The sequence below is a fragment of the Festucalex cinctus genome, chromosome 12, assembly GCF_051991245.1.
Source record: "Festucalex cinctus isolate MCC-2025b chromosome 12, RoL_Fcin_1.0, whole genome shotgun sequence".
Lineage (NCBI taxonomy): Eukaryota > Metazoa > Chordata > Actinopteri > Syngnathiformes > Syngnathidae > Festucalex > Festucalex cinctus.
The window spans coordinates 5,838,949-5,866,517 of record NC_135422.1 but is presented as its reverse complement, the minus strand read 5'-3'; the positions used below and the strand labels follow the sequence as shown (position 1 = coordinate 5,866,517).

General features: G+C 41.7%; 1 protein-coding gene across 4 annotated transcripts; it reads right to left on the bottom strand.

Moving 5' to 3' along the window:
* tmem260 (transmembrane protein 260) lies at positions 1-27,569 on the bottom strand. Of its 4 annotated transcripts, XR_013287678.1 has the most exons (17): positions 27,284-27,569; positions 23,617-23,648; positions 21,415-21,566; positions 9,405-9,582; positions 9,204-9,317; positions 8,949-9,128; positions 8,837-8,877; positions 7,701-7,787; positions 6,164-6,272; positions 5,913-6,085; positions 4,875-5,046; positions 4,062-4,201; positions 3,441-3,617; positions 2,087-2,140; positions 1,926-2,003; positions 1,775-1,859; positions 1,587-1,643 (listed from the first exon to the last, which is right to left on the bottom strand). XR_013287678.1 is itself a non-coding variant. In XM_077539725.1 (16 exons), the coding sequence occupies exons 1-16, from the start codon at positions 27,390-27,392 to the stop codon at positions 1,380-1,382; spliced, it is 2,067 nt and encodes a 688-aa protein (XP_077395851.1). In that variant the 5' UTR covers positions 27,393-27,569; the 3' UTR covers positions 1-1,379. The 4 variants fall into 4 exon arrangements, 2 of the variants coding, with proteins under 2 accessions (XP_077395851.1, XP_077395853.1); XM_077539725.1 differs by lacking the exon at positions 1,926-2,003 and having other exon boundaries at positions 1-1,643; XR_013287679.1 differs by lacking the exon at positions 1,587-1,643 and having other exon boundaries at positions 1,780-1,859; positions 1,926-2,140.

Here is a 27,569-nt window from a genome sequence, read left to right as displayed (position 1 = left end):
CGTGGTCCCTGTTTCTTTATTAAACCAAATAGAGATGACTTTTGGACACAAAAAGGTCACTGTAGAAAGTAACTCTTCACTGTCTTCCAAAGATTGTATTTAGAGAAAGCTGCGCTCAGCTTTCCAGTGGAATGTCAACATCTGGGTCCTTCATCTTAAAGTGGAAGTCAACACAATTTTTTTTTATTTTACAATATGTTCTAAGCAGCCCCACTAGTCTAAACACATGCATTCTGATTAATACTGTGTTTGTGGAATATAATTAAAGCATCAATATTAATCGATTTTTATCTATGTAAGGGAGAAGCCATTTTGTTACTTGCTGTTGACTAAAACAACATCACAGTTGCTTAGGGCTCCGATTAATGACCAATCACGGTTCAGCTTGTGAATGTCACATGACCAAACTCAAAAGCCAGTAGAGTCATTGGTTGTTACCCGAGCAACATTTTCAGTCAATATCAAGGTTGCATCTCGAATGGATAAAATGAAGTAGATTTTGCTGCTAAACTCATATTCCACAAATGCAATATTAATAAGAATGCCATGTTTAGACTTATGGGGATGTATATAATATATTTTTGTCAATAATGTTTTTGTATTGACTTCCCATTTAAGTCTCACTTGCATGTTCAGGTGGCCATGAAGCCACATCCATTTCCTCATGTGTACGACCTGGGAAGGACTTTGGTTGCATCTACGCATGTTCACACTCACATGCGTACGGACACGTGTGCAAACGCACTTTAAAAGGGTCTCTGGCATTGTGACATTTCACATTTCATTTAAATCCATGAAGGATTACAGGCCTCCCGTTAGGACGGAAGAGTGGGGTTGGATGGGGGGAGAAAAAAAAACCTAATCGAATCCATTAGTTTTAAACATTTAAAAGACCATCTAAGATAGACTGATGGACGGACAGGGGGATGGGTGGCGGGTGCCGGGACTGGGTGGCACAGTGCAAGTCTGTCCTAGATTAAACAGCTGCCTAATCCCCTATTTCTGCCACCAAATTGGGTTTCCCTCAATCTCGTCATCCTAATGTGAGAGGGAAAAAAAAAAAAAAAAAAAAGAGAGAGAAGTGGAGCGCCGGCCAAGGCAAAAATAATCAGTACATTAAAAGCTGCATGAGAGCAGGAGGGGCGGGAGGAACCGAGAAGATGTAATGATAAAGCAATCAAGTTGGAGAGTCGAAGGGGGCAGGCTTGATTGGGGTCATTCGAGGCTTCCTGTAGTCCAGCTCCCTCACCACATTACTCCGATTGAGTTAAATCCAATGTGGCAATTGAGTCAAAATCTTCATAAAACACCACAACATTATTGCGCTTGCTTTGAGTTTATCTTCAAACCTTCTGGGTGTCGAGGTAAAAAAAAACCTGTCAGGTGGTTCGCTTGAGGCTCCGGCGGTGCCGGTCTCTTTCTTTCAACAGGTGGCCCAGGGCCGAGCGGATGGCGGCCGCCTGCGGGTCTGCCGGTTCCTTGTCCAAGTAGAGGCTAAAGTGCTGGACGCTGCAGGTCAGCAGGCTGTCCGGACTGTGACCTTGGTGACCTGAGCGGACCAGCCTCTCGCAGGCCAGCGCCAGGTTCTTGTCCCAGTTTGAAGGGTAGTTGGAGGAGTAGGACTCCACAAGCGCCTTATACAGCTGCAGGCAGACACAGCGGGGCCGTTATGAAAGCAGATGTTTTTACATTGAAAGTGGCATTTAAATCTGTCCGCTATTATATTAAAAATAAAGTATTATTGATGTAGAAGCATGCTTGACGTCACACTCACGGTGTAAGACAGCTCAAAGAGGTCAGATTTGCCCTCTCCCTGCATCCTCTCTGCCAGGTCAAAGAGAAAAAAAGCCGTCTTCATCCTGAAACAAAGCGCTTTGGATCAGGGCTAAGTGCGGGCTGGATGAACGGATGGACGGATGACGCACCACTTCAACAGAGTGACTTATGGAGATGCAGTCGCAGAACAGAACGCGCACATACTGAAGATGCTCGGCCACACGAGACTGGTTTTATGGAGATGTTCCAGCAAGCGCGGCGTGTTTATGCAAAGCGTAACAGCATCTTAAGTTCGACAGATGGACTGTACCTGGCTTGCCACATCTCCTCGTTAGCCACACGCTCCCAGGATGCGGAGTGGAAACTGTTCTCGCATATTGGGGGGGGAGAAAAAAACAAACATTTATCTAAAAAGCTTCAGGCAGTAAACTCCAAATGAACACAAATGTGAATATATTGTTCCACTAGACTTGTGCATGGTCCGGAGCGCTAAACAAATGTTTGCTGCATAAACTTTAAATGACTGAGCAACAATGCCGGCTTGCACATTAGACATGGAGTAAAACCACATTTGCCTTTTTTTCACTTGAAGATAGTAACCACTTGACCTCTTCTTCAAAAGAATATTTTAGCAAGGGTCCCGGTGCTAATATTTAGCCGGTGGGCATCAGCGGACACGCTTGTCGTGAGAGTGCGGGAAATAATGTCACAGTATTCAGCCGCGGATATCAGAGTGAATGAAGGGCTGCTGGCAACCGCAACAGAAGATGTAGCTCTGACTAATTCCACTTTTGACACAGTTATTGACAAAACGCAATATGAAACTCATTATTTCCCATCTTCACTTCCATTTCAAATGGCTGAGAGCCTAATGTCTGCGCTCTGCTTGAATTCACAAAGGAAGCAGATCACAGCATGGAGAACAGAGCACATCCAAGCTCCGTCAGGACGACTGAGCAGCCAGACAAGACGCAAACAGATCTGCTTCCTCTGATGAAATGCTTGATGTTTACTTGTCTGTCTGGATGACAAACAGAATGGGAAAAAAAAAAAAAAAAAAACTAATAAATGTAAATTACAAGTCCTTCCTGTCGCAATTAAAACTTTCTGTAGGATAATATACAATAAAATGTTTATGCTAGGGAAAAAAACATTTAATTTCCTAAATACGATCAGACTATAATACTGCAGAATTGCTAATATAGCATATTATTGGAACTTATTAGCAGTAGATTATGCAGTGTATACAGTACGATGCATGTTTTACAATAGGGCTGGGTGAGTACTAAGTACCGATTCCAGGTATGGGTATGGGCCGATACCCAGCCTTATTTCGAGGTATCGTTCTCGCGACAGCCGCTTGTGGCTATTTTACCATCAGGAACTAGATATGAGAAATTAGAAGAATGGAAAACTGCCAATAATTGCATGCAATTTTAAGGAAAAATACCACATTAGAGTTAAATTATCAATCATTGTTTATTGAGGGGGAATATGTATCAAATGTACTATTAGTATAAGTACTTGGTGTTGGTAAACGAGTTGAGTGCTCGTACTGGTATCAGTCTGGGGGGGGGGGGGGAGTGCTATTGATCACACCTAGTTAAAAAAAAATAAAAAATGACAAGCTATCCAAAGGGACACATACTCTGTGGGTTGCTTACCCGTTATGGGGTTCGCTCCAGTTGTAAAGATTGTGTGTGCGACTCGCCCACTCTTTGGGGTGAAACTGCCTCCGAGCAGGCACCAAGAAGTCACACACACCAAAGGGCCAGCTGGAGAAGCTGCGACCCCAGCTCGGGTCTCCCTCAGGCAGCCCGATACAGGCAAACACGTCCCTGCTGTAAAAAAAAATAAATATTAGTGTCAGATAAACAATTACCCCCCTTCTCCTTCATCATAAGTAAAAAAAAAAAATGTTCCTATACATTTCCCCTTATCCTGCACACTGTAGAATCTTATACCAATCACGAAATCCCAGAGGGTTCAAGCCCCTGTTCAATGTTGCCCCACTGAGAGGCTGCCATTTTTTACCTAGCAAACACTGCCCCCTGGTGGACTTGGTATTAACAGGTCTCATCTCGGTTTTAGAACAGATGCAAGAGACTATTTAGCAAAATCAAGCAGATTAGTGCTTCGCGATTCATCAAAGTCCTTTTACGTACATACGTATGTGCTTATCGTCACAGTGACTTTAGTCAACCATTCCTCTGCCTAATGAGTTCACCGACTGTTCTGTTGTACCATTTCAGTGGATCATTTTCAGCGTTCAGTTTGTGACTCACTTGGAGTTGTGGATCAAAAATTGCTCGAGATTGAAGGTGTCTTTCTCCGCGGAGTGGACAGAGTCCCACTGGCGGCCCGGAAAGTGCACCCCAGTGAGGTGATGTCCCAGCTTTGTCACGTACCAACTGTATGTCATCATCTACACAGAAGAAAGAAAAGATGGTTTGCATATGTTTGTGCAAAATGATAAAAACGGGAAGGGATGCTTTAAGAGTCGTACTATTTATGGTCCTATAAAATAGACACATTTACAGATGTTTAAATCTCTACTAATTTGGTTCGTCAAACAGAATTTGCCAATGTAAATAAGTCATGGGTACTTAATTAAATAAAGTTCCCATGAGAATTATTATTTTTATGAGGTTATGGTAGTTGGAGAAAATAATACAATGGGTCAACTTATTGAGCAGAGGTCAAGACACACACCCGACTCGTGCTTCGTGATGATACGCTTTTCCTGACCGTCATTGACTGCAAGTGATCCCGCTACATTGCTTGGCCTAACGGTGCACTCAGTAGTCGACTTGTGGCTGTTGTGATGGTATGTTGTGTAATTTCTTTATTAATGTAATCCCTTCACACTAACTATTTTGTGCAAAAAAAAAAGAGAAAGTTGTCGGATGAAAATGTGCAATATGAATTCACATGTCTAACGAAATGTATGGTGTTCCACAGGGTTCAATTCTGGGGCCCTTGCTGTTTTCATTGTATCTACTACATCCAATAAGGTTAGTAACCACTGGTTTAGTGCATACTTTATCATAGCGAGCCAAGCTTGATCAGAGAAAGTGAGGACAAGGTGAAGCTCTGACCTCCTGGTCGACCAGGCGCACATCAGGCCGTACATCAAGACAGTAGTGCAGGTAGCGGAGGGAGTTCCCCGGCAGATCTCCTCTGGTCAGGATGATGGAGTCTTTTGGGAAGGAAGCTAAAAGCTCCCTGCCGAACCGCTCCACCACGCTGTTGCTGCTCTGATCACATTCCCTAAAATCACCAGCGCATATGAAAACAGCAGCTTTGTTTACTTGCATTAAAGAAGGGCTAAGTGTGCACCTTCACCTCCGTTCTAAGTGCGATAGTGTATAAAAGAAAGTCGGCGTGTTTGCTTGTGAGTGGGCTTACAAGGTGCTCTGAGGGTAAGTTGTCAGTGCCCCCGCCCCTTCGCCTGTGTACAGCGCTCCAGCTGCCTATCTAATCGTGAGCAGACAGGTGTGATGGGTGTGACAGCGCAGGCCATGCTCTCCTCTTGATCAAAGCCGCTCAGTGATGGCTGTCTGGCACTCCTCTGCACCTCGCCGGTGTAATCTGCCTCCTCGGACAGCGAACATCTCAGGCTGAGCTCAGCGAGTGGAATCTATGTGCTAACCGTGCCTCTCTTAGCCCTTACCACGGGGTGAGCGGAGAGAAACCTGACATGTTCGTACCGCAGGTCTGAAGCACAGAGTAGAAATAAATTGAGTTGACTCAGGGAAAACTTATGCACAGGGATTTTAAAAGGTATGAGAGAGGACTTTTTATTACCCCCTTTTCGTTTCGCTTTAACTTTTCTCTGCTGAAGAAACTGGAAAAGTGGGGGGATCATCCAATTCAAAGTTACTCAATCCCTAGAGTGCATTCAGACCTACTGTAACTTACTGATGCCTGTTTCGTGCCAATTAAAACACAAACTTTGACAAAAAGTTTAGTGGTGTTCTATGATCTGCTATTGCTATGAATTGCAAATACAAAGCCAAACACGCAAAATGTTGACAAATCAAACCAACTTAATTTCTGGCAGAATGTCTGACATTTCCCATTAAATATTACAAATACAGCCTAAATCAAGACTGCTGATTGAATGTAGCGCTCACCTGTGATTGGTGTGCATCATGTGTGCCAGTAGAGCTGCGGTGAGGACCCAGGCTGTAGTCTTCCAAACCCCACCATGGCCTAGTCTGCGCTCCAGCCCGGTGAGGGTCAGACTGCTGCCGAGGCCAGCCAGCACACACACGACAGCATCACCTTGGATCCAAAAACGTTCAACCTGCAGCAGGCACAGTGATTCCTGCAGTCAGACTTCTACAAAATGCAGTATGCGCTGCATCATTGCAGAAATTCTTACCACTCCAAGCAGTAAAGGTCTACTGATGTCCAAGTTTGCCCTCCAAGCAAAAAACAGTGAGTATATGAGCAGCATGGAAATCAACAGCCAGGACATGGAGCGATAAATTCTGAAACAGGGGAGAAAAAAAAAACAATGCAGGATGTGAGTCTACAATTCAGCTTGCTAAGAGGGGCATTTTCTTAAAGTAGCCTGAGTCATTTGGATCTGGCGCAAAGCTCTGAATCATTTACTCATTATAGTTTTGCTGTAAACTGTACACAAAAAAAAAACTAGAGAGAAAAGCTGCTCATAACACTTATTTTAGTCAATTGGATATCAAAACCAACCTGGTCACACATTGAATAATACAGTGGAAGTTTCATTTGATCATATCCATTATTAGGTAAGCAAGCATGACTTCATTTTGGCGTCCCATTGCATATTACACTTCTTCCATGAACTGATTAAGGCGAAATGCCTCAAAGTTTGATACACACATAAATTGTGAAAAAAAACAAATTTGTTCAAATTCGCTTCATTCTTGTATTGTGAAGGCCTGAACGCCTTCAATGGACAATATTAGCTATTTGTCAATTGTCAAAAAACAGCAAACAAAATAAGCGTTTAAGAAATATGCACATTAACAAATTACAACATAAGACCATGATTATAACATTCACACACACACACAAAAGAAATGTATCATTAACAACAATAACATTAACAACAGTTAAATATTCTGGCTGTTCATATCTTTATTTTTTTTAAAGCATTAAGGGAGCAAAAAAGGTTGTTTTTCCTTCATTATATTAATTTGAATTAATTTGCAGATTAACCGGTCATCATCAATTGTATTCTGCCAACTATTGGAAATGGCACAGGCTAAAAATAAAGTCCATATCGGTTGGGTCTAAGATATTATAAGAAATTAATGATATTTATGTGAAGACGGTAACCATGTTAATGATTCCCCATAATTCAGAAACTGATAAATACAAAAATAAATAATCTACAATATTTTATTTCCACAAAACTAGCAGTGTTCACATTTTTAAATAGTCACTAAAACATTCCTGGGAATTTACAACTGTCCCATTACTAATGAGTTATTACTATTATTATTATCATTTTATTTTATTTTTTTAAGGCCCACAGGCTACTCATGTGGTCCTCGTTGGTGACCCCTGCTGAACGGTCGGATAGTGTGCAACTAGTTTTCATCAGTGGCAGCTCATCGGCCACTAGTTTTGCTGCAATTCAAATTTTGAATCGCAGTTGAATGGTGATCTTTCAGAGCAAAAATTACAGATTTATTACAGAATTACTGATAAAGATATGACGCGAGATACCGCTGCCCGTTATGTGTGTCATGTTTAATAGCCTGGTGTACAGGTGTGAGCCGCTGGCTAATTTTTTCTTTCGATTGTCCAGTTCAGTCATATTCAGCCACATTGGCCTCATTGGTTTTATGTCTTAAAGTGAGGGCAGTTCTATTTTCTGTTCAAGTGGCTGTCATGCCTGCAGCAGACTAGGATGACTTGCTCCTTCATCTTACCTATCCATCGAGGAGAGAAGGAGGCCTAATCCCGCCAGAGCTACAACAGGAAGAGAAAGGTCTGCCAGGCAGTGGTCCAGCTGGGCCCTGCAAATACACAAGCAAACACGATGAGCGCGCAATCTGACGGACACCAAAGGCACACTCAGATGCTCGTCCTGTGACAGAACTCAAGGACACCAATTATGAAATCCTCGAACGTCCCCTATCAAAACAAACTCCTTGGACTGCGCGCTCCTCCTTTCAAACGGATTGACAGATTCGAATGACAGTGTCACGCACCCCCCCGCTGCCCCGTCCTCTCTCCTCAGCGCTTGTCAGTCACTGAGCGCTTTCTCAGAGCACGCAGATAGTTTCCTGCCTCTTGCTTAATACCCATCTCTATTTGACAGCTTATTGAGTCTCTATATCTCCCAATGTACACTACGTGCGAGTGTGCGCTTGCGAGCGGTTGTGTCAGCTTCTCCAGTGGGTTTACGTCTCCACTGCGACATGCCTGTCATGTTCGCCTCTCTTCCCCATTTTGAAGGTGCGCTTGTCCATCAAGCGGTGGGGGTGACGAGTAGTGGTGGGTGCCTGGCAGAGGGATGCTGGGGAGGGGGGCAGCGGCTGTGGGGGGCCTTAAGATGCATAGGCACCCCCATTCCATCAGCTGGAGAAAGATATGAAGTGGGGAGTAGTGAAGAGAAGGGGGATGGAATCGGGTGGAGATGCGTGTGTGTGTGTGTGTGTCGGGGGGGTGAAGTGGAGAAAACACAATTTTTCCCAGTGCTGTTGCAGCGTCTGTCATCACAGCTCGTCACGCTTTAAACACCAGCGCTGAGTGATCATTTCAAACTGCTGGTGAAACAAAACATAGCGATTTAGCCTTCTAAGAAGGTTCAGTTGCGCTTTGATGGGAGAGAGTAGAACAACAAAGGCTCGTGAAAGAGTGAGAGATGAACTGTGTGGACAAGTTGGTGTGCATTATCAGAGCCAGTTCGAAGGGTAGCGAGGTTTCTCTCCCTGACTGTACTTCTGACCACACTTATCTAGACTGAAAAGCAAACCATACCTGCATAATGAAAAAGAATTCTGACTATATAACATAAAGAGTTTTGTTAGATACAAAATGAAGAGAAAAAAAAGAAACTCACTTAAGCAATGAGGTCAGGTTCACAGAGCTCTCCGTCTTTGCCTGAAAAATACAAGTAAAACTTATGTATGCCAGAGAACAAAAAAAGGTCAAATAGAGCAGGCAACTCTTACCAGACTGAAGGTACCATATTCAGCCCTGAGCAGGTGGGTTAACAGGCCTGATACGGTGGTCTGGTCCCCCCAGCTCCAACGGGCGGAGTTCACGTAAGAGGAAAAAGGTAGGAAAATGTATGGCAGAAAACCGAGCAGGAAGCACATTCCCATGGACGTGAGACTACTCAGAGACAGCTCCTGTCAAAACAGCAAACAAATTTGCATTCAAGGATGGATTTGCAAACAAATAAATATGTAAGATCTCAGGCTTACCCTGTGTGAATGGAGTCTATGGAAGACCCACGGGATGACTGCAAGTACATACAGCACCAGGGTATGCTGGTTGCAGAGTCCCAGCCCGCAGAAAAGCGCCCCCCACTGTGAATGCTAACATTACGCAAGCGGTCGAGAATGGGCATTGTGAGGACATCAAACAAGATTTGAAAATATCAAAACCGAAAGGCTTATTATTACCTTCCGCCTCTCGGATGCATTCTTGGCCGAGTGAAAGCTGGCAGCAGAGAAGAAGAGCAGCCCAGTGAAAAGATTGTTGAGGGTGAAAACCTCCGCAACCATTGCCCACTGCCAACTCAGCCTGGAAACGGCAAAGACTCCTCCGGCCATTGCTGCTCCAGGACCAGGACCAACCAACCTGACGGCGGGCGAAGGACAAAGGGGGATGCTCAGCATAAACGCGTACAGATATTTATCAATTTCTCAGTGAATACAATACAGTGATGATAGCAACATTAAATTAATTTAAAAAAACAAAACAACAACAACAACAAAAAACACATTCCTCCACTTTGGAGTCGTCTTATCTGATGTTTTCTGTCACAGGTCCATAAAGGCATGTTTGGATGAGTTTTGGTGTGGAAGGCCTTCATCGCACAGAGCTATGACTATCAAATCAAACCATCAACCAACAAGCCGAATTCCCAAAATACTGAAGGCAGGTAAAGTTGTGATTACAGAATCATATACTCTTTTTCAATTTACATACAGTGGATATAAAGTTTAGATACCCCTGTAAAAACATTGGATTATTGTTATATTAAAAAATGACACCAAGATAAATAATTTGAAAACTTTCCCCAACATTGCAACCTATAACTTGTACACTAATTGTTAAAAAAATAAAAATAAAATAAAGTAGAAGTAAAAATAAAGCAACTGAAAATGTGGTCACACAGGTGTTAAAGAGTTACACAATCACATACTGGAGTCAGCAGTTGTTAAATTTTAGTTCCTCTTGAAAACAAAACATTTTTTTCCAATTAAAGTTCACAAGGTGGAAAAACAATTTGAAATGATTGATCTTGGTTGCATTATTATTATTTTTTTACATCACAACAACTTTTGCAAAGGTGTGTAGACTTTTTATATCCACTGTAAATGTAATTGCAAGGTGTCCATATTTTTGTCAATTTAGCAGATTGGAGGATTTTTTTTTTCAACTTAGAACCCCGCTTGTAACTAACTGTTCATTCTTGTCCTGCATGTAAGTTTTTTTATTTTTTTTTATTTTAATTTATTTAAATCATTTCTGCATTTCATCCCCATGTAGTGTATGTTTTCATTTCAATGTTCACGATGTACATATTTTTTTTCCTGAATGATTATCTGACACTGTTTCTGTGTGGACATGGCTTAATTTTTGCCACTTTTCCCCTGACAATGACAAGGCACACTCCATTTTTTTTCTGGCAGTCTGAGTGGCACAAAAAGAAAAAAAGAAAATCAGCAGTTTCACATTAGTTATGTAGTCAGAAAACACCACAACTTACCCAACTTATTTTTTATTTTTTTGTCAGAGAGAAGACGAAAAAAAATAAATAAATTGGGAATTGGCCCAAATGAGAAATATTACCCACTACCACCCCTTCTCAGAGAAGAAAGTTGATCTCAAACAGACCGTCCTTAAAAGAAAAAAAAGAAAAAAAGTTGCAGTCGTGATAGCACTTTATCCTCATCTTCTTAAATATAATGTGTGCACAAAAGTTTTCCCCTTCCTCCTCTCCTGTAATGTCTCCATCCCCTTTGCTGTAATTGAAGCAAACTTGGCCTAATCTGTCATACGCTAAGACCCACCACTTACTAAAATGAGAGACAGAGGGAAGCGAGAGAGAGAGAGAGGTGACAAATGACGGGAGGAGCGAAGAGGAAAATAGTGCAGTCAAATGTGTGTTAAAGGGTTGAGACAGTGTGAGGAACTAAAGCAGAAAAAAAAAAAGTTCAAACAGAGAGAAACGGGGAGAGAGAAAAAAAAAAAAAAAAGGAGCAGCCCGGTCCCCTGCACGCTGGCTCGGAAATATGAGCGGGCTCGACAATTAGGGAAGTCAGGCAGTATGGCCCTTTCCGCCATTGTGTGGAGTGGCTTAGAGTCCTCATCAGCCTATCAGCTAACTGACAGGCAGAGAGCTGCTCTATTCAGCGCGGCAGATACAAGCTGCAGGCCAAACGGCTGCCAGGTCCCTTATGACCCCACAATCCCTTGCCGGTGACAGCTTCAAGCTCCATAGCAAATTAGGCGCTCTCACATTACAATCGCACAAGACAGATTCCATTAACGGTATCTGAAATTGAGTAGAGAGCAGGCCCGTTATCAGACCTGACTCATAAGCACCGCCATTAATCAGAAGGCATGATACCATTTATACATTTCCAGCTCTCTGCCTGCCGCTGTGATAGTCAGCCACAAAAGGCCTGATGAGACTTAGGCGAGGGGAACAATGGAGCTTTCTGAGGAAAGCGCGCTAAATCAGAGGGAAAAAAAAAAAAAGAGAAGGGAGTGCGGGTAAGGGGAAAAAAAAAACTCTTGCTAGCTGACTACTTCCCCTTTTTTCTTTGGCTTTCTTCTCCTTCACTATTTTTTCCTCTCACTGTAAGGCGAGCTCGTGAATATGTGTGCGAAAGGGCGGATGCGGGGGGCAGAGCGTGTTGATGGGGCGTCTCGGCGCGAGTCTTAATAAGAGATAGCGGCGGCGTCTTCCCTCGCCGCCCCGCTCCAGGAATTAGTTGTAACTTGAAGCAGGGATGAAGGCGGTGGGGGCAAACGGGGACCCCTGCACACGCACAAGTTTACCTCCCCGCTTGACAATTAACCCGAAGCTCACACTCATAGCAGGAGGGGGGGGGTCTTTTTTTTTTTTTTTTCTCTCTTTTGGGGTCCACGGACACAGTTATTACAACAAGTCGGTTCTGGCTCCTTAAGCCGCACCTGATAGATATGCAGGGCTTGTCACATATTCAGACGCACGTCTTTTTTTTTTTTTTCCTCATCGTCTACTACTTTATTCTCACTGGGTGGCTGACAAATCTCTGTGTTCGAACTTGACAGTCCGTCGGAGCCCAGTGATGTGTGTACAGTACAGCAAGTAAATGACCCGTCTGTCTGCGTGGGACCACCTGGGTTCACGTCTGCCCCTCCACAGCTTATTCTCCAGCCCCGGTTGCTCCCATGCAGGGCGTACAGATCTAACAGGACACAGTCTGACACCAGAGCGGCTGCATTTGCGGTTATCGCCGCTCTCTGGATGCTGCTGTAAAGAAATGCTGTGGCTCAGTCGCAACGGCCTGGCTTGGAATGTGGCAGAAGAACAACTGAGGTCCTCCAGCCTGAATGGAAGCCCCATTGCCAAAATGTCCGTGTGCTCACCTGGGCAATTAACCTCTTTGACAAGACATGAAGACTACAATCTAGTGTTACATTTTAAATTATCAGCCATTTTTTAATTTAGTCCAAGTTTTAACCCAGTTTCAATCACACTTTGTTAGTTGTTAGCAAACCTCATCCCCTTTCTATTTAGTCCATTGTTAGTCAACTATAAATCTATTTTAGTCCAAGGAATATAATATATATATATATATATATATATATATATTTTTTTTTTTTTGTCAAGGTTATATTGAACATTTCAGATCTAAAACTATGTCATAAAATGTTCTCATCTTTTTGATGGGAAAAACAACTTGATACACAATTACAGTACATCAGCAATTGCGGTCGGATTAACATTATTGTTGGAACTTTACAGCCGTTGGGTTAATGTTCTAACTATAATTTACTTCTTTTTTTTTTTACTTTTGACCACGAATCCACCTCCTGTTTGTCCCATGTGTTTGTGGATTCGCCAGCTGCAGATTTGAAAGGGGGTGTGTCAACGTGTCACATGACAGTGACAAATTAGCGGAGACAAAATTTTACAAAATCATATCATTTTAATCTCGTTGAATTAAAATGCTCATAGATTTTAGTCCAGTTTTTATTAAGTGAAGGGCATTTTCTTCTCATCTTCGTTCGTCGACGAAAATGCATACTGATTTAGTCTCACATTGTTTATTAATGACTGTTTTAGTCTAGTTCTACTCCGGTGAAAAATGTGCGTTGATGAAATTATTTTTGTTCAGTTTTCGTTGATGGAATTAAAACTACTACAATCAGACATCAACCACTAAATTATTAGGGTTGTAAAGATAATGGCAATATCGTGATATTGTGATATTAAAAATGCCACAATATCGTCATCGTCATGTTCACAATATTTAAATGCAACACATCTGTTAAAAAAAAAAAGTCAGGTTGATTTTCATTTGTGCAGTTCTAGCACCCTCTGGTGGATAGTTTTTTTTTGTTTTTTTTTTGTACAATTTAATTTTCATTAGGGATGTTTTGGCCCTTCTGTTTAAAAGCTACACTTATTGTCAGGTGAAAGGGAACGTAATATGCCTCTGAAACAAGTCAATATGTGGAGGACCACAATGTGTGTGCATTAACATAATAATAATAAAACATAACATTGATGTTCTGTACAAAAGCAAGCTCAATATTGTGCTTTTTTTTTTAGAATGAGCAAATTTTTATTTATTTTTTTTACAATATTGTGACCTTTTTTTTAAATATCGCCAACCTCCCCACAATATCGTGATAATTATCATATCGTGAGCTTCAAATCGTGACAATATCGTATTGTGATGTTTGGATATAGTTACACCCCTATAAATTATGTCAATTACAAATGGTCTTGTTTTTAATGCTCCTAAGTCACATTTGAAGAATATCTGCCATAGAGCATTCTGAGCTAAATCAAAGAGAAAGATGAAAGGTAAATGCACAAAATAAGAAATGACAATAGTACAACGGGCTCTGTTAAGCACTGTCCCCTTCAAGGACTCCACAAAAGCGCAGTAAAAACCACTTTGAAGTGTCAGAACGGGAGCTGCCTCATTTACCACTCGAGCTCTCGCTACACGAGACGCGCCAGCAGCCGTCTGTGCTGAATAACTGCACACAAAAGCGTACAGCAGCCCCGTGCACTGAATGGCACATCACAATGGAGCGCGGTCGGGGCAGCCAGCAATACGCAGCACCTCCGGGATCAGACAATAAATACCACAAGCGTGCCATCGCAGATCAGCGTCTGCGCTGTTCTCGACCAAGTGGTTTTGGGGGAGTGCTTGGAAGGGAATCACACATTCCTGAAGAGGGAGCCCGTAGAGAAGGTGGTCTGCGACGGACGCTTCCAGCTGGCCCTGGATGACACCCTCGGGCTCTCCTCTGGCCGCCACACAAGGCTGGGTGCTTAGTAGCTATTCTAATACAGAGAATTGCATTGCTTTGAACTTTAAAGCCAAACTGTAATTATAAATACATGTGGCAAAAACAAGTACATCTCATGTCAAGTTGTCAAACTTTTAAAGAAAAATATTGATATGATCCTTCACATTCTAAACATATTAATTCGGAATAACCACAAAATAACTTAGCAAGTAAAAAACACTGCCAACTACTTTAAGATGAAAGAAAATGGATGAAATCAATTTTGTTATGTACACACACACACACGTACACAAAATTTGACCTCTGCGTTTGACCCATCACAGCGAGAACACCCTGTTGGTGGCACCCACTGGAGCAGGGGGCCGTTTAAGCGCCCGGGGAGCAGTTGAGGGTATCGGTGTCTTCCTCAAGGACACCGTGTGTCTGGGGGAGGGGCTTGAGCTGGAAAGGTGGCAGGCGTCACTTAAACTTGCCATAGCTGCCCCAAGTATCATACCCTTAACTTTCTAAGGTCTACATCCAAATTAGAAATGTTAGACAGAAAAACTAAAATACATTATTATTGCCATTGTCATACAGTGCTGAACTACCAAAATATAATTATTCAGACCAAGAGCTCAACCAGCATCCTGTAGTGCTTTAAAATATGTACTCTTGCAATGCCAGCCTAACAATCAACCACTATTCTAATAAATTTGTCAAGCACTGCACATTAACCAATGATTTTTTTTAAAACAAAGGGCAACATACATGAATTTATAAGAACAAACATGAACCTAAAAGCCCTTATGCCAAGAAAATGTGCCTATTTATACCAAATCATCGTCACTAATACTAATTAAACAACGAATAGATTGAAGACAACAATAGTGTCTTTTCTTTACTGCCTCAGTATAATCTTTTTTTCAATTGTTGATTTCAAAATACAGTCCACAACCCAATTTTAGAGCAATTACTGAAACATACTCCCCTGCCTCATTCTTAGTGTTCAACAAGGATGCCGTCTGCTCCACAAGCGAGGAGGATAAATGAGGGACCCGGGCTCTGCCACTCAGACACCTTCTCCTCCAGGAAGCGCTCCAGTGCTCCTAGTGCGTATAAAATTAATCACCACAATTCTGCTCAAACAATGCAGCCACTGACATGACAATTTCTCCCGCAATGCCATCATAATCTCAGCCCAACACACAAAAATTACAGGAGGAAGGGGGAGGGGGGAGGGGGGAAGCAATTTACAAGAAAAAAAAAAAATCATGTTTATGCAATTCACTGACAGCCATTTTTCTTGCTGCTTTTCCACCAAAGTCATTAGGCACACGGCTGTGATACGTAAATGTTGCTGTATAGATTCCATTAACTCATTCTGGCTGAACTGTAATTGCCGAGTCTGATCCGTCTCCATGCCGGGTGCCTTATTAAGACTGCCTGTGGTGGTTGAGGAATGTAATATTGACGTCCGAGACAGACACAATCTCAGGCCTAAGGGCGAAAAGGACTATTAAACTGGTACTGTATTCTGCCGTCGAAACGCCCCCCCCTCCTCTCGATCCCCATCCCATAGCCAGTAATGAGGAAATAACATCTTCATTAGACATCTGTTGAACTGTATTAGAGAATGAGTCCTGAGGGAAACATTGGTCATGCAAGCAAGGCTATTGGACCGCAATATAACATACAAGATAGAGTGGAAATAAAACAATGTCCACAAATTGGGTGTAAATGACATGCCACACAGCTTTTAAATGTACTGTACATTTACCGTATTTTTCAGACTATACTGTAAATCACTCCGGCGTACAACTCACATTTTTTTTAGGAAATTTATTTTACAAAAACTCAGACCAAGAACAGCAGAGCTCGGGTTTGTGTCTAACGTCCGAAAAATACTGGAAGTTGTCTTCACCATGGTCCCAAATCTTTATTAGCAAACGTCATTTAAGATAGCACATAGAAGACTGCGATTGGCTGGCGACTAGAGATAGACCGATGGTTTGTTTTTTCAGGGCCGATACCAATGCTGATTATTAACTCTTTGACCGCCAAAAACGTTTAATAACGATCAGTAAAATCACGACGTATATTGCCATAAACGTTAAATAACGTCATTTTTTTCTTTTTTCTCATTGCAACATCTAAGTGCAGCGATGCCTGGTCAATGGGTTGTGGAATCTAAAACACTCTAAACTATGGCCAGCAGATGGAAGCTTTGTATCACTTTTCGCCAATGATCAAAGCCTCTGTCGTATCAAAGTTTTTCTTTGATAACGTGTGGCAGTAAAAGAGTTAGTATCCAAGGAGGCCGATAACCGACATTTGGAGTCGATATTCATTTTTAGTAAAAAAAAAAAGAAAAAAAAGGGGGGGGGCGAGGGGGATATTTTTAACTTTTTTTTTTTTTTAAATACAAATGTCAATCTTGATTTTGTTGTAATGTCTTAAAGCTGGTTTATTGAACAATTTTTCTGACTTGTTAAAATGTATAAGTTTTTTTTTATATATAGATTTATCCTAGACAATAGACATGCTTTTAAATTTCTAACAAAATGTTCAGAGAGCACCCAAGGTTATCAGTACGTCTTCAAAAGTTAAATGGAAACTTAAACAAGTAAATATCATAGGTCTTTATAGTTTTCTACAGTAAATATTTGTACCCCAAAATTTAAAAATACCTGAAATCGTAAACTTTAAAATTTCTTTGTTTTAATGTTCCCAAGGTCAACAGCGTCTCTGAAAATTTAAATAAATAGTTCCCCGAGATTAAAATGGTTTTAATTTACTTTTTATCGGCCATCAGAGTTTAAAAAAAGCCTGATACCGATATTCATCAAAATGCCCAATATTTATCCTCATGTTCAAACTGATAATCTTCTTTTTCATGTTTTTGGGGTCAAATATTCACTCATTTTGAATTTGATGCCTGCAACTCATCCTAAAACAGCTGGGACTGTGGCATTTTTACCACTGTTATCTTTATTTAATATTCAAAAAGCATTTCGAAACAAGAGGACGCTAGTTGCTAAAATTCTTGATGTACGACTTCAGCTGCTCAATAGTCCTGGCGTCTTTATATGGTGCTTCATAACGCGTCACAGGTCTGGATTGCTGGCAGGCCAGTCTGGTAATCAGGAATCACTGTCTTTAAATATAAGGCCACGTTAATTGGATGGCAGCAAACAGTATGTTGCTCTTGCTTTTGAACTTTGCACTTTTCCCCTTCAGCCTGGCGGAACAATTTGAGTTGTGGACTCATCAGACCACAGCACACTTTTTTTTAATTCCATTTTTAATCTCAACCGTGCCACGAGAAGTCATTGAAAATGTAAATGCTGTAGAAATGTGGCTCTGACATGATATATATTTTGGAAAATAACAGGAGTCAAGCAAGGCCAAGGGACCATCTCAACCATATTGCTGAGGTATCAGCTGGGCCAAGTTTTTATCAACGGCGCCTCTCATCCAGGTGATAGAGAAGGACAGACATGTTTGGTGCGCTTATTATGTAATCGCGATCAAACTAAAAACGCTGATGTTGAGAGCGTTCCAGGGTTGTTTTTCTACTCTGACGGCTGTCAGCATGCTAACGCGGCCGCTCCTGGTTTCTCGGGATAAGCTCGGGAATGGGGAGAGATCCCTCTAAGGTAGTGGAGATACAGAGCAGCTTTAGCAGATAAAGGGTGAAACGAGAGTGAGCGCAGAATACAGAGCTGTCCGGATTATCCCGTTATGAAGGGTGCATTCCTCTGGAGTCTCACGGCTGAGGCCCGTTGCATTCCGCGGGCCAACTGTTTTTCCCCTCAGTCAACCTCCAAGAGCAATCGATAGTCATTATCATTATGTGCGCCATCCTCAAAGGCTTGTCAGGCCACGGTGCGGAAACGTAGCAAGACGTGCAATTTGACCATCAAACCGCATGATCAAGGCAAGAGAGGGAAGCGGAATTGACAAATCAAAGGGAAGTGTTACATTTCTACATTTGCCCAAGCAAAGTGCCTTCCAAACCTATGAATGCACATTCCCCCACATTAAACGCTGCAATCCAGCCGACTAATTTAAATTGATACTTCAAAGGTTTGGATACATTTCAGATAAATGTGTCAGTCTAACAATTTACGCTTTGAGACAAAATGCTTTCATATAAACTTCAATACAATTTCCATGTGAAGGTATAAAATGAATATTTGTTTGTGTGTGAATAAATTAAGCAACTTGAATGCAAATAATCAATAAATGGCACAAGTCAATTTTGAAATTGTTATTCTTAGCCAGGACACGACTACACTTGCTGATCTACAAACTCAAACTAGGCCCTGAGCAGATAACAAAAACGTTTTTGTTTTTTTTTGAGCCCATAGATTACATTACATTCACACTTAACAGCTTATGTTATGTGACTGTTTGCTTTGGCTGAGGTCCTTGCTACCCATCAAGCTCTAGTTGAGGTAGAGTGGTGTGGGATGTTTTCATAATGACTTTTCACTTTGCTATAATCCAAAATTGAATCTAAATCCCCAGAGATTACAAACAGGGCTATAGTTAACATGCACACTGCGAGCCAAAATGCTCCCAGACAACATGCGTATTTCTGGCCTGGAAGTAACCGCCTCTCAACGTCTGGCCAAGAGCTACTTCTTTAGTCCACCAACTGAATAGTAACTCATCAATTGGCATTAAGGCTGTGCGGTCATAGAAAAACTCAAGGACTAAACAGCTCATCTGGAAGTAGTACTTGACTTCTCCAGACTTTGACCCTCAACTTTGGCTTTAACCTTTTAGTTGAGTAACACAAATAACACAAATGCAACCATTTTGCTTTGTTATACATCATTCACAACCATGGCCCAACTGCAAAAACACATCTCTAGAAAATGATGTCAATCACATGAACTAAGCTAAAAGTTGAACAAGTTGCTTGGTGCTTTTGGCAAGTGGGGAAAAATAAAACAAACCATGAAACAACCCGTTTTTTCAGACTGACACACAAATATAAAGTCTCCAAAAAAAAAAAACTCTCAAATTAAATACTTGTATATTATCTACCTATCATACTGTACTTTGGACACCAACACACTGCACTGAGCTCTTGTGCCTTTCCATAGACAAAACGTTGTGATTTAAACACGCATTTGACACATTATACCACAAACGTATGTACATTTTGGCCGCTGAGACTACATGCTTCTCTACTTCAGTGCTTCTCAACCGCGGCCCTCAAGTACCCTTTATCCAGCCGGTTTTCCATGTCTCCCACAGCCAACACAGGTGTTCCAAACGATTATCTAATCAGCAAGCTTGCGTGAAGCCTGATAACGATCCTCAGGTGTGTTGGCTGAGAGAGACATGGAAAACAGGTTGGATAGGGGTGCTCGAGGACCGGGGCTGACAAACAGTGCTCTACTTCACTCACTGGTATGTCAACATATGAGTACATCCCCTTCAAAAAATGTAAAGATTTTATTCGATATCTCAATGAACATAAGAACGATTTCCGAAATTTTGACAAGACATTTTCTGTACAATATGCGCTTAACTCACAACATGAAAGTAAGGTTGTAATAGAATGCATAGATTACAAAATTTTCAATTTAATCAAATTAACTTGTGCAAAAAATTAATGCAAGCCACAACAAAAATGACGACATTATTATTTTCTATGACCTCCGTGACGGTTACGGATAGCAAAATGTCTGCGAGGCCTGGAATGAACAAGTTGTCAGTCTTTTTTTCAGAGTCTGATTATTTGTGCAAAATGTACGTTAATACATTAAATTTAAAAACTCTCTTTTTTTTGTGGGTACTAATTAAAAAATCTTGTTTGCAATCAATGACCCACAGTTGTGGGAGAATTATAGTATAGTAACCCATTGAAAATCTTAATTCTGACAAGAAACTAAAGGTGTTGTTACAAACCTGTTGGGATGTAGTCATTTATGATGAGCACTGTATATAATTATGGATTCTGGTATTGTTTTAATTTGCATTAATTATATACTGGGGAGTGGAGAGTGTGGATAATTTTTTTCGAATAGCCTACGTTTGAGTGGCAGTAAGGTTAAGATGGGTGAAGATAGAAAAAAAACAAAAAAACAAGAAAAATTTGGTATACTGTAAAAGGGGAAGAGGTACAAAATAAAAACATTTTTAAAAAACTTACATGATTAAGTGAACATATGAGATGTGCAGGAGAGAGGCAAGTTATGAGAGACAGCGAGAGGAGGACAGCGTTTGTGATCATGCTCCTTTCTAGACCCAGGAGGCAAGAAGCGGCAGATTAGAAATCGTGCCATGTCAGGATTGGGCGCATGCTGGGCAACGCGGGGGGCGCAGGAATACAGAGATGTGGTGCTGGTGCGGGGGTTGGAGGGCATGATAATTGTGATATACATACACACACGCGCGCGCGCTAACTCACAACGGGTGGCTGATGGGTAAACAGGCTGGGCAGGGTTGTGGCAGGGGGAGGGCAGCGTGAGCGATGCTCCTGAATGCTGAACAGAGGATTAGGGACACCACCGCCAGGCTGTCAGGACCCCAAAACGCCACTCGCTCCCTCACACAGCAGCCAGATGTAAAAAGTAGCGGAAGAACGGCGATTCCAGTTCCTCCAAACATGGTTTTCGCAAATAAATTTCCTGTTTGGATGTTTGTCTTGTGATGATGTTACATTTTGGCTTGCATATAAAAGTCGACTTGTCACGTGTGAGTTGTTCAATTCAAAATGTGTCAAACAACCACAGCACACAGAGTGAAATATTGAATTTTTCGTCTTTATAATCCTGATTATTACAATTAACAGGAAAACAAATCTATCTAAAAGAGAAATTAAATGATTTTTAATATAGAAATCTAAACTTTCCTACAAAATTTGAATTGTGATGCACATATATATATTTTTTTCTCTGCATCTACAAGGGCCAACCTACCTACCTGCATACAGTCATGCAGAGGGTCCCACAAGCCACTGCCCCGAGCACGCTGCTCATGAGGTTGACACTGTGGGCTGGCGAAAGTGTGGGCAGAAGATGCATAGTCAGGCGAGAGAGTAGCGTGAAGAGCGGGTATCCGGGAGGGTGGGCCACCTAACACACACACACAGACACAAACATTCCAAATCAGACTGAGTGATGTTGGTAGATAAATTGAGTTTGGTAGACTAAACAGAATGACAATGTTTGCGCTTTAGTGCAATCACAGAAATGGAATAGGAAGAAAACTGTTTTGTTTTTTTTGTTTTTTTTAACAAAGCTTCTCTTCTTATCTCAATCACTTCCAGGCAGGTTAAATCAGCTCTTTGACGTCTATAGCCGTCAATGGCAGTGAATGAGTTATTAGGGATTTAGGAGTTTTTTTCAGACCATTACCAATACCCCTAGTACTTTTGATACATAAAATCTCCCACATAGAAACAATGATAGATAATTTTAATACCTATATTATATCCCTTAATAGAATTTTTCCTTGTGATAGACCAATAAGTTTTTTGTTTTTTTTTGTTGTTGGTTTTTTTGCGGCTGATACCAATTATTAGGAGTCAGTGGGGCCAATAACCAATATTTGGAGATGATATCCATTTGCAGTAAAAGAGAAAATATTTCAGTTGAAATTTAAAAAAAACAAAACAAAAAAAAAAAAACAGCAACAATAAACCCAAAAAAAAACAACAACAACAAAAAAAACGGAACATTCATGATATTCGTCTAAAAGGTCAAATAATGGCCAGGCTGATTATCGGGCTATCCTTACTTTTCCCTTAAAATTGCATAAAATTAATAGCAATTTTGTATTAATCTAACTTCAAATTCCTGGTTTTAAAACGGGGGAGGTTGGCCCATCGCGATTACTGATTATCAGCCCGAGACATCCCTAGATTTAAATCGAAAAAGTAGTCATTAAAATACATCTGATTGATTGCTGTCCTGTGAATTTATCTTGACTCAAAGGAAGTTCGGCAAAATGGGCTGCACAGTGTTTGGATGCAGCTGCTGTTGATTCAGTCTGAATGAACTTCTAGAACTGGAGTGACGGAAAAAAAATGAGGCACCTCGTCTCACAAAATAACTGACATGATACTCAAAGATGGTTATTCGTAGAGTAGTGGTTCGCATCGCTGACTCATGTAGTCGGTGTGGGATAAATCTGTGACCCTGAAACTGAAAATTACTGACACCAAAGGCATCTCGTCCTCGCACTCTTCCCTCGACTTTCCTTGGCCTCTTCCCAAGGACGGTGCAGCTCCCGAGAGCACGCAGCACAACACGTGATCAGCCCCTGCAAAGCCGCCTCCGAGTCGCGCTCGCTCTCGTCTGGGGGATCTCGCCAATCGCGGCAATTAGCCGCTAAGTCTCCTTCGCCTAGATAAGGGCTCAGTCATTAAAGACAGATTCATTTCCTGCCGCTGATAACACGAGTCACACTGGCAGAAAGAAGGGGCAGCGCTTCAACCGGAGCGGTGAGTTTGTCGGTCAACGTTCGAAGAATATACCGTACTATAAAATGACAACCGCGTACCTCAAATAAGCTTCAAAGAATGAACTTGAGTACAAGAGAATGAAACGCGAGGACAGAAAAAAAAAAAAAAAAAAAAAAAGTCAGGCAGACGAAAGGGAAGACGAACTCTTGGGATCCAAAGGGCCGGACCGGGACACGAGGGTGGCCCACGAGGCCTTTTGGGAGGCAGCCGGGCAGGCCACACGGACTGCAGCCCTAACGGCGGGATTACTGGCATAGTGACACCGACACAGGCTCCCTAAAAGGATCACAGCGGCGTAATAAACTTTATTAAATAATAAAACTTATTATAACTGTTAACCCGATTTAGTTCATTCTTTGCGGCTTACGCACACACAAAAAAAACGAGGGGTGGATATAATAAGCCTTATACCGTACATAAGGCAAAGCCTACAAAAGCCATCGCCTTACTATTGACTTTAATTGGATTTGAAAAAGGGGTTGCAAATTATAGCATTTTCGACTTGCAACTTAGTCAAAGAAGTGTAAAGAAACGAAAGGGGGGAAAAACCTGTGGACTGAAACTGAATTAATCTGCTTTCTGCCCATGCTTAATTAAACTTGCTTAATGCTTCGAAGAGTTAATGAGTGAATTGATTAAACAATAGAGCTAATACTCACCCCCAGCTCACAGGCAGTGGTGATCAGCTCTCCTGTGGAAGAGAATGGGGGGGGGGGGGAAATGAATGTAAACCCAATCATTATTATTAAGAGACAAGTCTGCTCCCAAAGTTTTCCCAAATCAAATACTTGCACTGGGGTTTTGCATTCATTTGCTAGGATCAAAACCTGCAAATCTTCCCAGTGTGACATTTCCTAAGCGGGACGCTCATTCTCTTCAGCGCTTGCCTCTCCCCTGATGCCGCCCCCCCTCCCTCCCTTCCCTTCCCTTCCCCTCGCCGGCACACGTACACACCCGCCATTAGACACCCTCTCCAATGCACTGTCACACTAAGACACACATATGCTGATCTGAGAAGAATGCTTCCAGTGCCATCCTCCCCGTGCGTCAGGGGGTCTTTTCTTCTGCCACTCTCCGCCAGTGTCTCAGTGTCGCCTTCAGTCCGTTGGGCACAAACGGGGAAGGAAAAAAAAAAAAAAGGCGACGCCGGTGACAGTCACAGAATGAGGTAAGCTGCAAAAATAAGAGCCGGGCTGCACAATTTCATGACAAGCTCTGTGTGAGGCACAAGCACAACACTGAATGAAAAGAGACCCCCACCACCACCCCCCAAGCCCACTCCTAAAAGCTATTTGAGCAAGCTTTAATGTAGCTGGGCACAAACCCATTTGTGCCAGAATACACGCAGAGCGTTTCAAATTATGCTGATTTCTCACCCAATGTTTACATCTCCCACTTGTGAAAATTGAAATTTGGTTCAGATTAACTGACACTGATAAAGCTTGGGGTTCAAGACAGCACCCTCTACAGGCACGAGAGCAAAAGTCCTGCCTCTGCTTCATCAAATTCAACAACGTCCTGGATCAACACAGCACCAAGGTTATTTTAGTTAACTAAAACTACCGGGAAAAAAAAAAATGAAACTAAAATTAGGGAACGAAAAAAAATAAAAACGAAAATGCTTACAAATGAAAACTAACTGAAACTACATTTTATGTTTACAAAACCAACTAAAACTGACTATAATTATAGCAAAAATGTCCTTCGTTTTCATCTTTGGTAATTTCTTTAATGCATGAGCCTTTGGGGATGATTTTAAATGTGATTTTAATTAGATTTATTTTGATATTGACCGGTCAAGTCAAACAGAATTGACGTAATCTAGCAGCAGTCAATAGAAAAGCACCTTCAGATGACGTCGCTTCCATGGTGGTTTTTGGATATTGCACATAAGTAATACACATTTTTTTTTAAACTAAAACTAATACTGAAACTAACTAAAACTTAGCATATATTAAATAACTAAGACCAGTAACAAAATGAAATAAAAACTAAAATGGGAAAAAAAAAAAAAAAAAGTAATTTTTCTACTTACTGTCGACTGATGATGACATCACTTGTACTGAGAAAGTAGGTAACGACTAATCATGGCTCACCTGTTTTCTGGGTTTAGTCAGTAAACTGAGCCATGATCGGTCGTTACCTACTTCCTCAGCACAGGTGAGAAAAATTACTCTTTAAAGGGTACAAATTGACATTGAAAAAAATAATGAAGTTACCACATTAATTATAGACAAAATATTAACTTTTGACTGCTGAAAATGGCTCAATGAGTCAAGTATCCCTTTTAAGTACTCTTTGCTTCAATTGGTTTCGTTTTGTGGCAGCATCACGAAATAAAACACAAAATGGCCAAAGAAAAAGGAAAGTGCACAAGTTTTATAACACGATTTGTTGACCTGAAATGTGCAAATTTGAGGACTCTATATTCATATTGCATTTATAAAAAAAATAAAAAAATAAAAAATAAAAAGATATTTACGGATTGATTGCTTTATCCGAACATCCACATATCAACATATAAAGAGAAAAAAAGAAAAAAAAACGCCTATGGCACTCATATTTTGCAACCTTACTGTTACATTGATTTAATGCCTACATGCGGATCCCAAACTCTTATCAGTGTAATGGAGCATGAAGTCAGAACTCCTCCACCTGCACAGCTTAAACACTTTCCAGCTCCATTTCACCTGGCACGAGCAGCCAGCTACTTGCCGCCGCTTCCACATGTTCTCGTCCTTCGTCAGCTTCTCATTTTCCCTGAGCGGTGGCACACTTTTCCCCCCATTCAACATAAATCAAACTGAGTGAGCAAAAGCATCTCACAGTGAGGCCGTCTCCCTCCGAAAAAAAATGGAAGATATTGACTCAACGGGGGAGCAGCGAGGTTGCCAAGAGTCTTTGTGATAGTGGAGCATGGGCACCCACACCGGTCTTTCCCGTAATCCCCATCATTTCCACACTCCACATTCCTAGACAACAGTGTGCCCGCTGGGCTGTGCTCAAACTTCTCCAGGGCACATCACACCTAAAGAGATTAGGACACGGAGACGGAGACCTGGGGAATTCAGCTGGCACTATCGGAGCGGGCATCCTGCACCATCCCTAAACACTGTGGAGAAGGGGCTGGCCGTTTTTTTCAAAGCACCCCCCCCCCTACCACCACCCGTTTTACCATCCTCATTCACGGGAGCAGGCAGGCTACTCGGCGCTCTCTCCTCATCGTTCCGCGTTCATATCTGGCTCGGCTTTTCAGACGCTTGCAATGTGCAAATGTGCGTTTCTTTCCGCAACTTGTACGCCAGACCGCCGCTAAGCTAACAAGCAGCAGAGTCTTCATTTGGCCAATTTAAAAAGTCTGTAACTTGACTATCTCAAGTAAACACTCTGCAAATGTGCAAGGTATTCTACAAACTGCATTACGGAGTGTTGGAAGACACATTGGCCTAAAGTAAGTAATAGGTTGGGAGTGGAATATTGTTCATATACAGAATAGTATATTAACTTGTGTTTCACTGATATAATGACAAAACTCACACATTGCGAATACAGCGGTATAGCATTCGTCTGAGAGGGGAGAATTTGTTTTAAAGTAGTTGGAACTTGCTTCAATAAAGGTTTTAAAACTATCACAACTATTGTGCTACATGACGAATGAACTCATCTTGATAAATCATGTGATCGATGTCAGCATGTTTCACTCCGGATCTGATTGACGGAGCGGAACATGTAAACGGCAGATCGGAATGGGTCATATCACATGTAAACAGGTGACCACAGATATTCAATCGGAATGGGGCAGGGGCAGATATCACAAGTTTGACTTCTTTCTGTCCCCTTTCATTTCTTTTTCTTTTAAAGAGTGAAATTAATCTGAATTGAAAAGATGTCAATTTAAAATTGTGTTAACTCCATGCACTATTTGTTTGTTTGTTAACTTTTCAGCTACATTCAAATTTTGGAAAACTTTATTTACTTAGCTTTTTACTTGCTTACGTTTTTCATTTAACTTTTTAAGACTTGCCAATGACCCAGGGCGCTCCCGTAACTTTTTGTTGTAACTTTGCAAATCTGAAACGCAGCCCCATAAACATATAAAGACATTTTAGCAAAGAGGTGTTGGTGTTTGTTTGTTTTTCAATTTTGACGCCAACATTTTACACACACTGTGTTTATGTGTAAGACACCTTTAACATTTTAGTTACCTGACAGATCCCCTTCCCAGTTCCCAGGCGTCCAGCTAAATAGCTCAAAAACGTACCACAGGAGCAGCAGACTTGAAACAAGGACACATTAGTTAGCTTGCTGGCGAGCATGAGCACCAACCTGAATCTCCGCCGGGCACTGTCCTCTGCACACACGGCGCGTAGAGAGCGAGCACACCGGCGACGATAGAACCAGTCAGTAACCAGCTCGTCTTCTGCTCCGTGGCCATTGTTTACATGTACATACGCCGACAGTTTTCTCTCGGAGGATAACGTTAAGACAGCTAGCGACCCGTGCTGCACTTCCACGCAGGAATAAAACAGCGCGACTCCATTTGAGTTGAATGCGTTCAACGCAAAATGCAGAAACATTACTGAAGACTTGAATCACTTCTTTTCCTGGTACG

Coding starts and splice junctions, on each gene's coding strand:
- tmem260 (XM_077539725.1), bottom strand. CDS start 27,392: ATGGCCACGGAGCAGAAGACGAGCTGGTTACTGACTGGTTCTATCGTC. Junction 9,318..9,404: donor ATGCATCCGAGAGGCGGAAG/GTAATAATAAGC, acceptor GCGTAATGTTAG/CATTCACAGTGGGGGGCGCT. Junction 9,129..9,203: donor ATAGACTCCATTCACACAGG/GTAAGCCTGAGA, acceptor CTGTTTTGACAG/GAGCTGTCTCTGAGTAGTCT.